Genomic DNA, 15,220 nt, shown 5'->3' on the forward strand with positions numbered 1-15,220 from the left:
CAATATTGCAAAAAATACTACTGCTCTGCAGGTACTTTGATCTGAACACGATCACTGCACTGTTAAAGGATAGGCAAGTTGGCTAGTTCCCTGTCCATGGCGTCAGATGGTGCTGATCACTTCACAATCAAGGTACATAGAACATGCTAGGGGACCAGATTAATAGGCAAGTAGCCCTGTTGTGCCAAAAAGTGAAAACATCGCTTTGCGTTGGGACGTCACTCTGTTGTCGTATTGAAGTAACTTGAATCCGGTGTATTCAGGCCCAGTTTGTATAGTTTGTTGTTTATTTCATGTCTGCCTTTGCCGTTACGTTTTGTAGTTAGGAGTCTCCCACCGATGCCATCGATGTAAATGCAAGTTCAACTCCTGTTGGTTTACTCCCCGGTCGCATGTGGGAGGGACTGCCAGCTATAGCTACCTGCGGATGGTCGGTTTTCTTAAATCATATTGATGTCGTATAAATGAAACATTCTTTAATTTTGCGTAAAACTCCATTCAAATTAATAATTAAATAAATTATGATATTACACACGAATGACGTTTATTTGCCTCTAACATTGCCGTTTTACATCAAATTCAAGTATGTTTCACGTCTATGACGATCCTGGGGTTAATGTACTGGATAAACCACGTGGAGGAAACCGACCCTAAAGGAAACGATCACACCTTGCTTGGCATCTGTACCGCCCGACGCATAGCTGCATGCAGGCAAACACATGCGTAAAGTACCTAAGCGCCCTATAATTGGTATGTTTAAAATAAAAGAGAAGACAATATGTTTATTGATTTTTTTTTTAATCACAAAGGTTAGTTTTAGAATTTAGTATTAAATGCCACTAACAAAACTTACATATACAAAGGTGAACACATATACATCCAGATCTGTCAGGGGCCTACCGTACTTCAATGATAAACTGAACAAGATTCTGAAGAAATGGAGAGGAAAATTATTACAATTTGGTTTAAATTTTAGATTTGTTGCAACGGTCTGCATTCATGTTCTTCAAAAAGTTGTAAGGATAAGGCAGGTCTGGTTTGGAGGCTTCGTCAAGCTGCTTCATCTGCAAATCAAGTAAGTAAATTTGATCAAATTTGTATATGTACATGTAACTCAGCAAATGAATTTTATTACAGTAAGAAATTTCAAACAGAAAGGAATTTTATTTATTATTTATTTATCTATTTCATTGTTATTTGTACGCCTCACTAAAACTTTTCAAGATGGCGGTCAGTAAATTTTATGAGTGGAAGAAGCCAGGTTTAAGTAAACGGTTCCATGCACTGTCAAGCATTTATTGTCACCCCATCCACCATATACAGTCAAACATTTATTGTCACTCAAACCACCATGCGCAGTCGATCATTTACTGTCACCCAAACCACTATGCGCAGTCAACCGTTTATTGTCACAAAAACCACCTTGCACAGTCATACGGTTATTGTCGGACACACCACCATGCGCAGTCAATCATTTCCAGTCACTCAAACCACCATATACAGTCAACCATTTACTGTTACCCAAACCACAATCAACCGTTTACTGTCACCCAAACCACTATGCGCAATCAACCATTTATTTTCACAAAAAACACCTTGCACAGTCAGCCAGTTATTGTCGCCCACACCACCATGGGCAGTCAACCGTTTACTGTCACCCAAACCACCATATACAGTCAACCATTTACTATTACCCAAACCTTAATCAACCGTTTACTGTCACCCAACCGTTTATTGTCACAAAAAACACCTTGCACAGTCAACCAGTTATTGTCGCCCCCACCACCATGGGCAGTCAAGCGTTTACTGTCACTCAATCCACCATATACAGTCAACCATTTACTATTACCCAAACCTTAATCAACCGTTTACTGTCACCCAACCGTTTATTTTCACAAAAAACACCTTGCAGAGTCAACCAGTTATTGTCGCCCGCACCACCATGGGCAGTCAACCGTTTACTGTCACCCAAACCACCATATACAGTCAACCATTTACTATTACCCAAACCTTAATCAACCGTTTACTGTCACCCAACCGTTTATTGTCACAAAATACACCTTGCACAGTCAACCAGTTATTGTCGCCCTCACCACCATGGGCAGTCAACCGTTTACTGTCACCCAAACCACCACGTACAGTCTACCATTTACTATTGCCCAAACCACAATCAACCGTTTTTTGTCACCCAAACCAACATGTACAACGAAAGTGGGCGATTGTGGAAATTCCTATGATTGAACCGGCAAGTACCTGCAGTTTGGAGAGGCAAACTTTACCACGGAGCTACGCGTTATTTTTTTTTTTTTTTTTGGTGTCGTACTTAATGAGTCTCCAGTTGTTTGAGGACGTGGGATCATCCGGTGTGTGTGCACAGATAATATGTATTCATGTGTCAAGGTGAATTCATGACGTCAAAGTGTTGCGGCCACTGATGTACATGTATCATGCCGAAGACACCAGAAATTGACAAACCACCCAGTCACACTATACTGACACCGGGCCAACCAGTCGTGTTTCTGCGAAGAGCGCCAGTAGGGGCATGCGGAAACAAGTTATTTTCTTTTTAACTCCTTGATATGCCCCGACCCGGGACTGATCCCAGGGGCCGCTCGCATAAAGGGATCGTAAAGAGAAGTTGACTGTAAATCACTACAGTCTCGATTGTAGCCTAAGCTTACAATCGACAAAAGGGGCTATAAGTTACGATAGTTGTAACTTACAATCAGAAATTACATTTCGTTTAATCGACCCTGTTGTCGACCCTGCTGTAAATATTGCCCTACTATGTTATTCATTCGTACTTGCCTCAGCGCGTGCGCGTGATATCTCCTACTCGTTTGTGCGTCTATAATGTCAGGCTGGCCTGCTTGTCTTTGTGCGTGCATGTAATATCTCCTCATCGTTTGTACAACTATGTTGTGCCAGTCTGGTGTGTTTGTTTCAGGACCTATAGAAGTGATATGCCCTCTTGGTTTGTGAACCTATACGGTCTTAGTCCGGCTATATGTTAGTTCCGGTGATATAGTGTCTACGGTGCCTGCCTGGCGAACTATCCTCAGCGCGTACACGTGATATAGTGTCTGCGGTGTCTGCCTGGCGTGCCGGCCTCAGCGCGTATACGTGATATAAAGTCTACGGTGTCCGCCTGGCGTGTTAGCCTCAGCGTGTACACGTGATATAGTGTCCACGGTGTCTGTCTGGCGTGATAGCCTCAGCGCGTACACGTGATATAGTGTATACGCTGTGTGCCTGGCGTTCTATCCTCAGCGCGTACACGTGATATAGTGTCTACGGTGTCTGCCTGGTCCTCTGTGTGCCTGTACCGTATCCGTTTGTTGCGCTTAATTGCTTCGTGGCGTACATGTCAAAGGACCTGGTACGGTAAGGCGGAGAATTGGCTCCAGGAAGGCACGATAAGGAAGTGCAAATTTCAAAATCCCGGCACAATTCTGTAAATTTCCAAATCAGAAGTATAAATCTTGGTCGAAGCTCCCACAAAAGCTATATGGTCATGAAAGAGAAGGTTGCTTAGTAATAACCCGCCAAACACATACCTTCTATCAAAACCTCCAAGTTTGCGTTCAAACGAGGTTCTGTGTTTTTAAAGTGTGAAGATCAACGTTAACCAGATAAATATCTTTACTGAAACTTTCATATGTGTATTTCTACCAGCTGTCAAAGTTTCGTTTTGGTTAACGAATAAACTTTATAAAGTGATCAGTTTGCCATATTTTGGCAAGTTTAAAATCCGTATTTCTGCAGTAGTCTTACATGCATCCTCCATTGTACAGTGGACTGACGAAGTGGCTGTTGAGAACATGTTACACCTCGGGGAAGTGTTTGAATATTTGTGCCTCTTTATTTTTATTTGGAAACATAATTTTGTGCGAGTAAAGATACAGGCCGCCTTGCATTAAACGATTGTTATCAGGGAGTAGAATGGCTAAACTATGGTACTGCGTTACATTTGGCAACTATAGAGAAATTGTACAAGAATCCCGGTTGAGAGCACATGTGGTCCACTGGGTATCATTAACATCAACAAGTTATGCGTAGCGGAAGTATAAGGCTGAAGGCTACGTATATTATATATTTATTTAATTCGTTGGTGCAGTGACTTTCACAACTCTACAGTGAATAATGCCAAAAAAAGAAGATATTTCAATGTGATTGAAGCGGGCTACAATTTTTCGATTTTATGACATATACATCGCTTAAGTGTATGTTTGGGGCTTTATATTTATTTATTTATTTGATTGGTGTTTTACGCCGTACTCAAGAATATTTCACTTATACGACGGCGGTCAGAATTATGGTGGGTGGAAACCGGGCACAGCCCGGGGGAAACCCACGACCATCCGCTGGCAGACCTTCCCACGTACGGCCGGAGAGGAAGAGAGCATGAGCTGGACTTGAACTCACAGCGACCGCATTGGTGAGAGACTCCTGGGTCATTACGCTGCTGGAGCTTTATAAGTCACATGCTTGCCATTTAACTGGAAAAGAAGGGTACAACAGAACTAATAAAAGAAGTAGTCTTACGAGTGTGTCAGCAACTGTCACTCACAGCTATAGTCAGTTTCGCTTGTTGATGTGCACAGTTTCTTGCACTGGGGCCGTTTCCGCGCCTTACCATGCCAGATAACTTCCTCATCCTTTGTTCACATAATGCGTAAGTCTGGCGCACTCCCTCAGGGTGTACACGTGATATTCCCGCTTGGCTTCGCGCACCTGTCGTACCAGATGGACGTGCATGCCTCAGTATGTACACGTGATATTACCTCATGGCGTCGCGCACCTGCCGTACCAGACGGACGTGCATGCCTCAGGGTGCACACGTATGTGTTTTCTTTCGATCACGTAGTATTCTTGTGAAACTGTTGCGTGTAAATAGGATTTTTATGAAATGCAGACACAGCGATGGCGAATTTATGCGATGGGCTTCTATAGTTATCTCTTTTCAGATACTGAGATACTGTAGTAAATCGTAAATGTTAAGGATGCCATTTGGCAGATGTAGGACTTACCTGATCGGCGGTGAGGCTCCAGCCTGTGGAAGCCCCAATGTTATCCTCCACCTGGGAGATCTTGGTCGCCCCGATGATGACAGACGGGACACATTCCTTTTGAAGCAGCCAGCGTAATGAGACCTGGGCTACAGTTTTACCTGGGATGAAGAGCGGCGAAGATCAAAGTATGTAGTCAAAAGTCAGTGCACAATACTCAGTTTTGGGTGAATTTCATGATACTCACAACTCACATGTATATGATATTATAATACTCGATACTCACAGTTTATCCCACATTGCTCTGTACTCAAGTCAGAGCACAATATCCACTGTTCTGGGGTTATTCAACTCACCTGTAATACCATAATGCTCGATACTCACAATTTATCCCACGTTAGGCTGTACTCAAAAGTCAATGATTAATACTCGCTGTTTATAATATCCACAACTCTCCTAATACTCAATACTCACAGTTTATCTCAGATTACTCATTCCACCCACGGCTCACAGGCATCGCTACGTTACTCACAAATTACGCACTAATAGTACATGCGTGTTCTCCTATACTACTCAATGCTAATACACGGACCGTTTCGGAGCAGAAAGGGTTAGAGCGTCCGCTTTAAAAATGGCACTTGCTCTGCCTCGTTTGCCGCTCAGCACTGAGAGATTAGAGCAAGAAAACACGACTTGTTGGTCTGATGTCAACATAATGTGACTGGGTGGGGTGTCATGCCTGGTGTCTTTGGCGTGATGTTTCAGTGGCGGCAGCACTTTGGTCGCATGGACTCGCCCTACCACAAGAAGAAACAGTATATGTACACGTACCCAGTGACTCCTTGTTCTCGCACGCCATCCAGTATTATTTATTTGATTGGTGTTTTACGCCGTATTCAAGAATATTTCACTCACACGACGGCGACTGGCATTATGGAGAAAGGAAACCGGGCAGAGCCCAAGGGAAAACCCGCGACCATCCGCAGATTGTTGGCAGACATTCCCACGTACGGCCAGAAAGGAAGCCATCATGAAGCTGGACTTGAACTCAACGCGACCATTGGTGGGAGGCTCCTGGATCACCATCCCATATTACAAATCACTCGTACAAGTATGTCATTCCGCGTGACAAATTACTTGTAAATGTATGATATTCCACATTATACTCACTTACATGTGTATATACATGTAAGTGGCATTGCAGAATACTAGTTCATGTCCACCATCCCACATTACTTAGTTACGTACTCGTTCATGTCTGCTCTCCCACATTACTGGCATACATATACATACACCATCCGGCATTACATAATACTCGTTCATGTCTGGTCTCCAACATTACTGGCATACATATACATACACCATCCGGCATTACATAATACTCGTTCATGTCTGGTCTCCAACATTACTGGCATACATATACACACATCATCCGGCATTACATAATACTCGTTCATGTCTGCTCTCCCACAGTACTGGCATACATATACATACATCATCCGGCATTATATAATACTCGCTCATGTCTGCTCTCCCACATTACTGGCATACATATACATACACCATCCGGTATTACATAATACTCGTTCATGTCTGCTCTCCCACATTACTGGCATACATATACATACATCATCCGGTATTACATAATACTCGTTCATGTCTGCTCTCCCATATTACTGGCATACATATACATACACAATCCGGCATTACATAATACTCGTTCATGTCTGCTCTCCCACAGTACTGGCATACATATACATATGTCATGCGGCATTACATAATACTCGTTCATGTCTGCTCTCCCTCATTACTGGCATACATATACATATACCATGCCGTATTACATAATACTCGTTCATGTCTGGTCTCCCACATTACTGGCATACATATACACACACCATCCGGCATTACATAATACTCGTTCATGTCTGCTCTCCCACAGTACTGGCATACATATACATATGTCACGCGGCATTACATAATACTCGTTCATGTCTGCTCTCCCACATTACTGGCATACATATACATATGTCATGCGGCATTACATAATACTCGTTCATGTCTGCTCTCCCTCATTACTGGCATACATATACATACACCATCCGGCATTACATAATATTCGTTCATGTCTGCTCTCCCACAGTACTGGCATACATATACATATGTCACGCGGCATTACATAATACTCGTTCATGTGTGCTCTCCCACATTACTGGCATACATATACATATGTCATCCGGCATTACATAATACTCGTTCATGTCTGCTCTCCCTCATTACTGGCATACATATACATATGTCATCCGGCATTACATAATACTCGTTCATGTCTGCTCTCCCACATTACTGGCATACATATACATACATCATGCGGCATTACATAATACTCGTTCATGTCTGCTCTCCCACATTACTGGCATACATATACACACATCATCCGGCATTACATAATACTCGTTCATGTCTGCTCTCCCACATTACTGGCATACATATACATACACCATGCCGTATTACATAATACTCGTTCATGTCTGCTCTCCCACAGTACTGGCATACATATACATACACCATGTGGCATTACATAATACTCGTTCATGTCTGCTCTCCCACATTACTGGCATACATATACATACACCATGCGGAATTACATAATACTTGTTCATGTCTGCTCTCCCACATTACTTGCATACATATACACACACCATGCGGCATTACATAATACTCGTTTATGTCTGCTCTCTCACATTACTGACATACATATACATACACCATGCGGTATTACATAATACTCGTTCATGCCTGCTCTCCCACATTACTGACATACATATACATACACCATGCAGCATTACATAATACTCGTTCATGTCTGCTCTCCCATATTACTGGCATACACATACATACATCATGCGGCATTACATAATACTCGTTCATGTCTGCTCTCCCACATTACTGGCATACATATACATACATCATCCGGCATTACATAATACTCGTTCATGTCTGCTCTCCCACATTACTGGCATACATATACATACACCATGCGGTATTACATAATACTCGTTCATGTCTGCTCTCTCACATTACTGACATACATATACATACACCATGCAGCATTACATAATACTCGTTCATGTCTGCTCTCCCATATTACTGGCATACACATACATACATCATGCGGCATTACATAATACTCGTTCATGTCTGCTCTCCCACATTACTGGCATACATATACATACATCATCCGGCATTACATAATACTCGTTTATGTCTGCTCTCCTACAGTACTGGCATACACATACATACATCATGCGGCATTACATAATACTCGTTCATGTCTGCTCTCCCACATTACTGGCATACATATACATACACCATACCGTATTACATAATACTCGTTCATGTCTGGTCTCCCACCTTACTGGCACACATATACATACACCATGTGGCATTACATAATACTCGTTCATGCCTGCTCTCCCACATTACTGGCATACATATACATACACCATCCGGTATTACATAATACTCGTTCATGCCTGCTCTCCCACATTACTGGCATACATATACATACACCATCCGGTATTACATAATACTCGTTCATGCCTGCTCTCCCACATTACTGGCATACATATACATACACCATCCGGTATTACATAATACTCGTTCATGCCTGCTCTCCCACATTACTGGCATACGCATACAAACACCATGCGGCATTACATAATACTCGTTCATGTCTGCTCTCCCACATTACTGGCACACATATACATACACCATGCCGTATTACATAATACTCGTTCATGTCTGCTCTCCCACATTACTGGCATACATATACATACACCCTGCCGTATTACATAATACTCGTTCATGTCTGCTCTCTCACATTACTCGCATGTAAAGTACATTATCCCGTATCAATTTTTATTACACAAGAAATAGGGGAGGACTGGCGTGTTTCAGTCACCTGTTTCTTTGGAGATATCATCTAACACTTTAACCAGGTTCCAGTAACGGTCAGATTCCATGACTTTCTGGTACTCTGGTGCAATTTTCACCTGTTGATTGTACCCCATGCGAGTTTTTTCGGGCACCTTAGCGTGGCGTTTGTATTTGCCGGTAAGTAGTCCTCTGTGAAATGGTGAAAAAACCCAAGGTTAAAGAGACTATATACGCTGGAAACCTTTGGCGACTTTATCCATATGGATTAATCAAATAAAGCTTTCTGTACATATTACCAAGAATAGCTCAGATTATTACTGTAACTGTACTATTTATAGGGTAAAATAATTTTAATATTTGCAAAATCTGCAATGCGACCGGCTTTATACATTGTATGAACTTTATTAACAGTTTTGAAAGGAGCACATATACGAGGATAATATTTTGCGAAAGCTAACTACTTAGTTTATTCTAAAATAACAACAAAAGCTCGATTGGATTTGCGTTAATCGATATCTTTTTTAATCCAAATCCAAATACAGTTGTTATGAAAATAACAGTGACAAAGATACTTTTAGAGTAAAGGCCATAAGAGATACAACAATACTCTGGTGTTCTGACAGAGATACAATACACAGTCTTCCAGCAACCTGCGGATGGTCGTGGGTTTCCCCCCGGCTCTGCCCGGTTTCCTCCCACCATAATGCTGGCCGCCATCGTATAAATGAAATATTCTTGAGTACTGCGTAAAACACCAATCACAAAAATAAATGAATAAAAGATTTGGACCCATGATAAGTTTAGAAAGTAGAAAGTTAGCCAAGTGGGACTGTAGGAGGTAACAGAAAACTCTAAAACCTTACCCTTTGAGTGGACTCCAAGGTATGATCCCAATTCCTTCGTTCTTACAGACGTCCACAACTTCAAACTCGTTCTCCCGGGTGAGCAAGTTGTACTGTTGCTGTTAACAGTACAATTGTATAAACCTCATGCTATTATATTTCTCAAATAAATTTTATTACGCAAAGTTTTAAGTTTCAGTGAGAGTATTTCAATGATGTCATTATATTATTTGTCGTGTCCAATTTACGTCCTTCAAATGAAGAAACAGTAAAATTTGTGTGGAAGGAGAGGGCTACCGCAGACATGGCCACACTAATGTAGCAACACCCCACCCCCCGACACCCAACCCCAACAAAAGTAATACGGATAAATTTGTAATGAGAGGAAACCGGGCAGAGCCCGGGGTAAATCTACGACCATCCCCAGCTTTACTGGCAGGCCTTTCCACGTCAGGCCGGAGAGGAAGTCAACGTGAGTTGGATTTGAACTCACAGCGACCGCATTGGTGAGAGGCTCCTGGGATATTACGCTGCTATGGTGTGCTAACCAACTCGGCCATGGAGGCCCCTAATACGGAAAAAAGAATAGACCCTGTTTTCTGTTCCTTCAGAATGAAGGACCTTTTCCTACACAATGACGAGTCGTGTCCAAGCCAGACTGATCACCGGTCTCTTGTGATATGAGAGTAGTACTTTATGTCCACATTGTCCAAATGAACATTTATGAATCTCCAGAACTTGAGTCCTTACTACTCGAGGCAAGAAAGGTTCGTCAATGTACAGGTCATCTGGCATTGAGCGTTGTACATTAAGTTATCCCAAGATTGGGTAAAACTTACAAGACCACATGTCACGTAACTCTCTGAACTTGGCGTGTGCGTGTGTTTCTCGTCTTGGTATAAATATTAAGCGTCTCGTTAAAGCTTTAGAAAATTTATTTCGCAACTTTATATAGTATTGATGAATACATATCACTTTGGAACGATAACGTTCACCACACTTAAAAATGGCAATTTGTTTTATTTGGCTCTCGTTTCTAAATGTAAATTTTTTTCTTTTGTTTGCACTTTAAATACTCCAAAGTTGTAACACTAATGTGTACCTGCAGACTAATAAACTGAGAAAATCCCATTTTTTCACACAAATCTGTAATCTTTTGAAGCTGCCAGCCAGTCAAGTTACTCCCTCCGACATACCGCACTTTCCCGCATCGCACGAGATCGTTGAGGGCCCCGAGGGTTTCTTTAATAGGCACGGCTTCGTCCCAGCAATGTATCTGTGAAAATATGTAATATACACACACAAACAAAACACAGCTATGCGTAGAAAACAAATATTCCCTTCAACGTATTTATTTATTTCATTCCACTTAATATAGTAAAGTGGACAGTTTTATGAATAAACGTAAACGGCGTGTTACAGACAAACCAAATGCCCATCTATTAGCAAAGTTACTAATTCTACACAAGTAAGATCGAACATATTACAATTGACACGACTGTATATTTTAACCCGATTCTGCATAAGCCATGGTGGAGGAAGGGCGGGTATTTGTCACTAACCATTTAAATGAACACCTACAGAATAAAAACCTAACGGAGGTAAATTGACGAGGGGCTGTACTTTAGTGGTGCGGTGTGACTATTTGGCAACTATCTTGCTGTCGTCGCTGCTCTGGGTTACTCTCCATGCTGTACGTCTTCTTGTAGTCAAGATTTTAGATGGCGACGCAGAAGCCATAATGGCGGAAAACATGCAAGTGGTCTTCAGCAAAGTATAAGATTTCACGGACCTAAGCCATGGTTGCGGCCACCAAGACTCGTCGTTTGTGGCTCCATGGTTCAGGAAGAATGAAATCGATTACACTGGTAAACATCAATGTATACCTGATATAAATCCACGTAGTCCGTCTTTAACCTCCTCAAGCTGTTGTCTATACAGCTCATGATTCGTTTTCGGCTCAGTCCGGTACCGTTCGGTTCTGTCCGGTTCCAGCCAAAACGCACCTTTGTAGCGACGATAAAACGCTCCCTTTCGTTCCTGAAGAAAATAAAATAGAACATTCAAAAACTATATATATCAAAACAACTAAACACACACAAAACCAAACAAACAGTACCAACATAAGATGTTTTTGTATACACAGAGGCTTACGTGTACGTTAGATTTTACAAGGATTTGTTTCGTCATGAATGTCATGAAATTCAAACTAGAAAAACTAGCACCGGCAAGGCGTCCTAGGTCGACTTCTATTGATGTTGGCTTTGATTTGTTTGCTTAACATTGCGTTCAATATTATCACTTTTTCAAGACGCCGGCGCCAATGGCAACATATTTACTATGCTGTCTCAGGTTTATTATACCATGAGGTTCGGTATATCAAGAGGTTCGGTATACCCAGAAATTCGGTATACCAAGATGTTCGGTATACCAAGAGGCTCGATATACCAAAAGGTTCGGTATACCTAGAAGTTGGGTATACCAAGGCGTTCGGTATACCAAGACGTTCGTAATAACGAGACGTTCGGTATACCAAGAGGTTCGGTATACAAGAGGTAGGGTATACCTAAATGTTGGGTATACCAAGACGTTGGGTACACCAAGACGTTTGATATACCAAGAGGTTGGGTATACCCAAAAGCCTGGTATATCAAGAGGTTGGGTATACCAAGAGGTTTGGTATATCGAGGGGTTCGGTATATCTAGAAGTCGATTATACCAGCAGGTTCGGTATACCAAGAGGTTCTGTATATCAAGAGGTTCGGTGTATCAAGAAGTCGGTATACCAAAATTGTACATATAAAGTTTTAGCTTGACCCCAAAAGGAGATGTTTACAAGCCTGACTTTCTAACCCAACGCCCATCACGGTTTGCTCCTCTACTCACTTTGACAGCCAGTTACCGACGATTTCCTCTGAGCCGCCCGCAGAGTAAATGTCGGCTGTGTCCAGGAAATTTCCACCCAACTCGGCAAAACGGTCTAGCATCTGGTGGGAGTCGGCCTCGTTCATTTGGCTCGGGTTGTCGGCACTAAAAAATGGCTAAACAGAAAAGATGCAAATATTGGAACAAAAATATAAATGATTGAAGGAAGACTGAAGAATAAGACAAGAAATACATGTATCAATCTTGATGTCAATGTTGACCGTTCGTTAAAATCATTATCTTGTTCTGTTCTACCGTGAACAACCGCAAAAAGCCTTGAACAACCGCATACTGCCGTGAACAACAGCACACTACCGTGAACAATTGCACATTACCGTAAACAACACACTTAGGAGAAAAAATGCGCACTACTGTGTGGTTTGTTCACAGCACAACAAGGTGTGATACTGTGTGTTGTAGGCTTACTGTGTGGTTTGTTCACAGCACAACAAGGTGTGATACTGTGTGTTGTAGGCTTACTGTGCGATTCCGCCCAGTACCGTGCGGTAAATGTTTTGATGCATACTGTGTATCCCATTCCTGAGTAAAGTTATGCAACAAATTGTACATGTATATCTGCCGGAACACTTGGTATGTATCAATCAATAACTAGGTCAGAGTCTCATTACAGCTACTACAAAGCCAGTCTCAGATGACTCATCTGCTGCAGGACCAGAGCCTCAAATGACACAGCTCTTCCAGGGTCAGAGTCCTGGATGATTCAGCTCCTCCAGGGTCTGAGTCTCAAATGACTCACCTCCTCAAACGTTACCTTCAAATGACTCAGCTCCAAAGCCTCAGATTACTCACCACCTCAAATGCCAGCCTCAGATGACTTAGCTCTTTCAGAACCAGAGTCTTAGATGACAGCCCATTTAGGGCCAGAGTCTTAGATAACAGCCCATTTAGGGCTAGTGTCTAGAAACTATTCTAGTTTACTCCTTATTTAAAAAGAGAAATGTGGGTAATTTGATAAATATAAATTTGACGAATTTTTTTAGGTCTTGAAAACAATTCGATTTGAAAAATTACATTGAATTTATTTATTTTACTGATCACAAACATATTATAAATCTCCCATTTATACCTTTCTTTTTCACACAACGCTAAATGCTAGACAGATCTGACTGAAATAATATACGTTTTGCCAACTTTTAATATCAGACTCTAATCTGGTGCACAGGCATATGTGCATCCTACAATATGCTGGTGTCAAATTATGCCTGCCACTCCCATGCATAGGTATCATGATGCCCAAATAACATTGCGTGCTACATGAAGGAGCTGTCTTGCTAACGAATGACGTGATTGTCTAAAGATCGGAGTATGCCTAATGCTGAACAGGTAAAACAGTTAAACCTAGTGGATGCTATCCTCGATCGATGCCGGTGTTTGTTGAGCTTTAATGTGGCTGTATGTTAAATGTGATGACAACACAGTATTTCGAATAATTCTAGACCAGTGACATTTAATAAACTGCAGTTCTCATCACTGCATTTTTTCCACCTAAGTCTTCCTAAGCCATACTGCTAGGGGGCGTGTAGAATGCTTCTATTTACGCATTTACATCAACAGTTGGAATAAAACCCTGACTGAGATAAACTGACAGGGGGCCCTATATCACCCGTTACACGTATGTGTGACCATTTGCCGGATACCAACTTTCATCGGTGCTGTGCTTTTACTCTGTATTGTGTACGCCTTTAATTATATTACTGACATATTTATATGCTTATTTATACGTTACACGTAGGAAAGATCGTCAGTATCTTGCCAAAGGTCGGTGGTTTACGTCGGTCACACTCCAGTTTACTCCACCCATAAAACTGACAGTCACAGTATATTAAAGTTCACGATTCTGGTACAATACAGCGTTAGGCAAATATTAAAACGGATAAACACAAACAGTAAATACTTGATGCAGAAGCCGTTATGATATACTCACGCTAATGGCCGATGTCCCCATTGTCATTGTCCCCAGACAGATATTAGACACTTTTAGGCCAGAATTACCAAGGAAATTGTATTCCATCTTAGGAGATTGATTTGACGACATTTCGGTTTGTAGGCTGGTTTTGTATCTGTTGTACATTCACGCCTGGTCAAATCCGCGTCTGACAGGTGGCCACGCTGTGATAACAAGTCATATGTACACATATGTACTTGTGTATATGTGACACTGACCTGCCTGAGAACAGAAATGTAGGGCAAACTCAAGTAGGTATTCCGAACTAGCCTGTGAAAGACGGTAGGCCTGTTTTCTGACCCACGATATTCATGACTGAGCAGTTTTATTCTTACTCCTCGCTACAGTACACAAACAACCGGTTTAGTGTGCGCATGTGCGTGTGTTAGAATACTTAGGCGTACACAGAAATGCATGGCATAGCACGATTTACATACAGTATACCATGCACACTGAGTGAAATCTAAAAAATAATCCGACCTCATACGCAATAGTCGCCGAATGGGGTACACAATTCTTATACAGTGAGTTAATCCTTA

General features: G+C 41.8%; 1 protein-coding gene across 1 annotated transcript; it reads right to left on the reverse strand.

Annotated features, from left to right (window-relative positions):
• Positions 1-885: 885 nt before the first annotated feature.
• On the reverse strand, positions 886-14,964 carry LOC135479042 (1-deoxyxylulose-5-phosphate synthase YajO-like). The gene is made up of 8 exons (XM_064758753.1): positions 14,661-14,964; positions 12,677-12,831; positions 11,677-11,830; positions 10,893-11,066; positions 9,812-9,909; positions 8,974-9,137; positions 5,031-5,170; positions 886-1,064 (listed from the first exon to the last, which is right to left on the reverse strand). The coding sequence occupies exons 1-8, from the start codon at positions 14,805-14,807 to the stop codon at positions 966-968; spliced, it is 1,131 nt and encodes a 376-aa protein (XP_064614823.1). The 5' UTR covers positions 14,808-14,964; the 3' UTR covers positions 886-965.
• Positions 14,965-15,220: the final 256 nt, after the last annotated feature.

This window comes from Liolophura sinensis, chromosome 12 (genome assembly GCF_032854445.1).
Source record: "Liolophura sinensis isolate JHLJ2023 chromosome 12, CUHK_Ljap_v2, whole genome shotgun sequence".
Lineage (NCBI taxonomy): Eukaryota > Metazoa > Mollusca > Polyplacophora > Chitonida > Chitonidae > Liolophura > Liolophura sinensis.

Bases quoted from the DNA above. Each gene is read 5' to 3' on its own strand.
- LOC135479042 (XM_064758753.1), bottom strand. From the start codon at position 14,807: ATGTACAACAGATACAAAACCAGCCTACAAACCGAAATGTCGTCAAAT. The intron at 9,910-10,892 runs GTACACATTAGT...TACTGTTAACAG, and splicing joins CTCAGTTTATTAGTCTGCAG to CAACAGTACAACTTGCTCAC. The intron at 1,065-5,030 runs GTAAGTCCTACA...CTTGATTTGCAG, and splicing joins GGAGCCTCACCGCCGATCAG to ATGAAGCAGCTTGACGAAGC.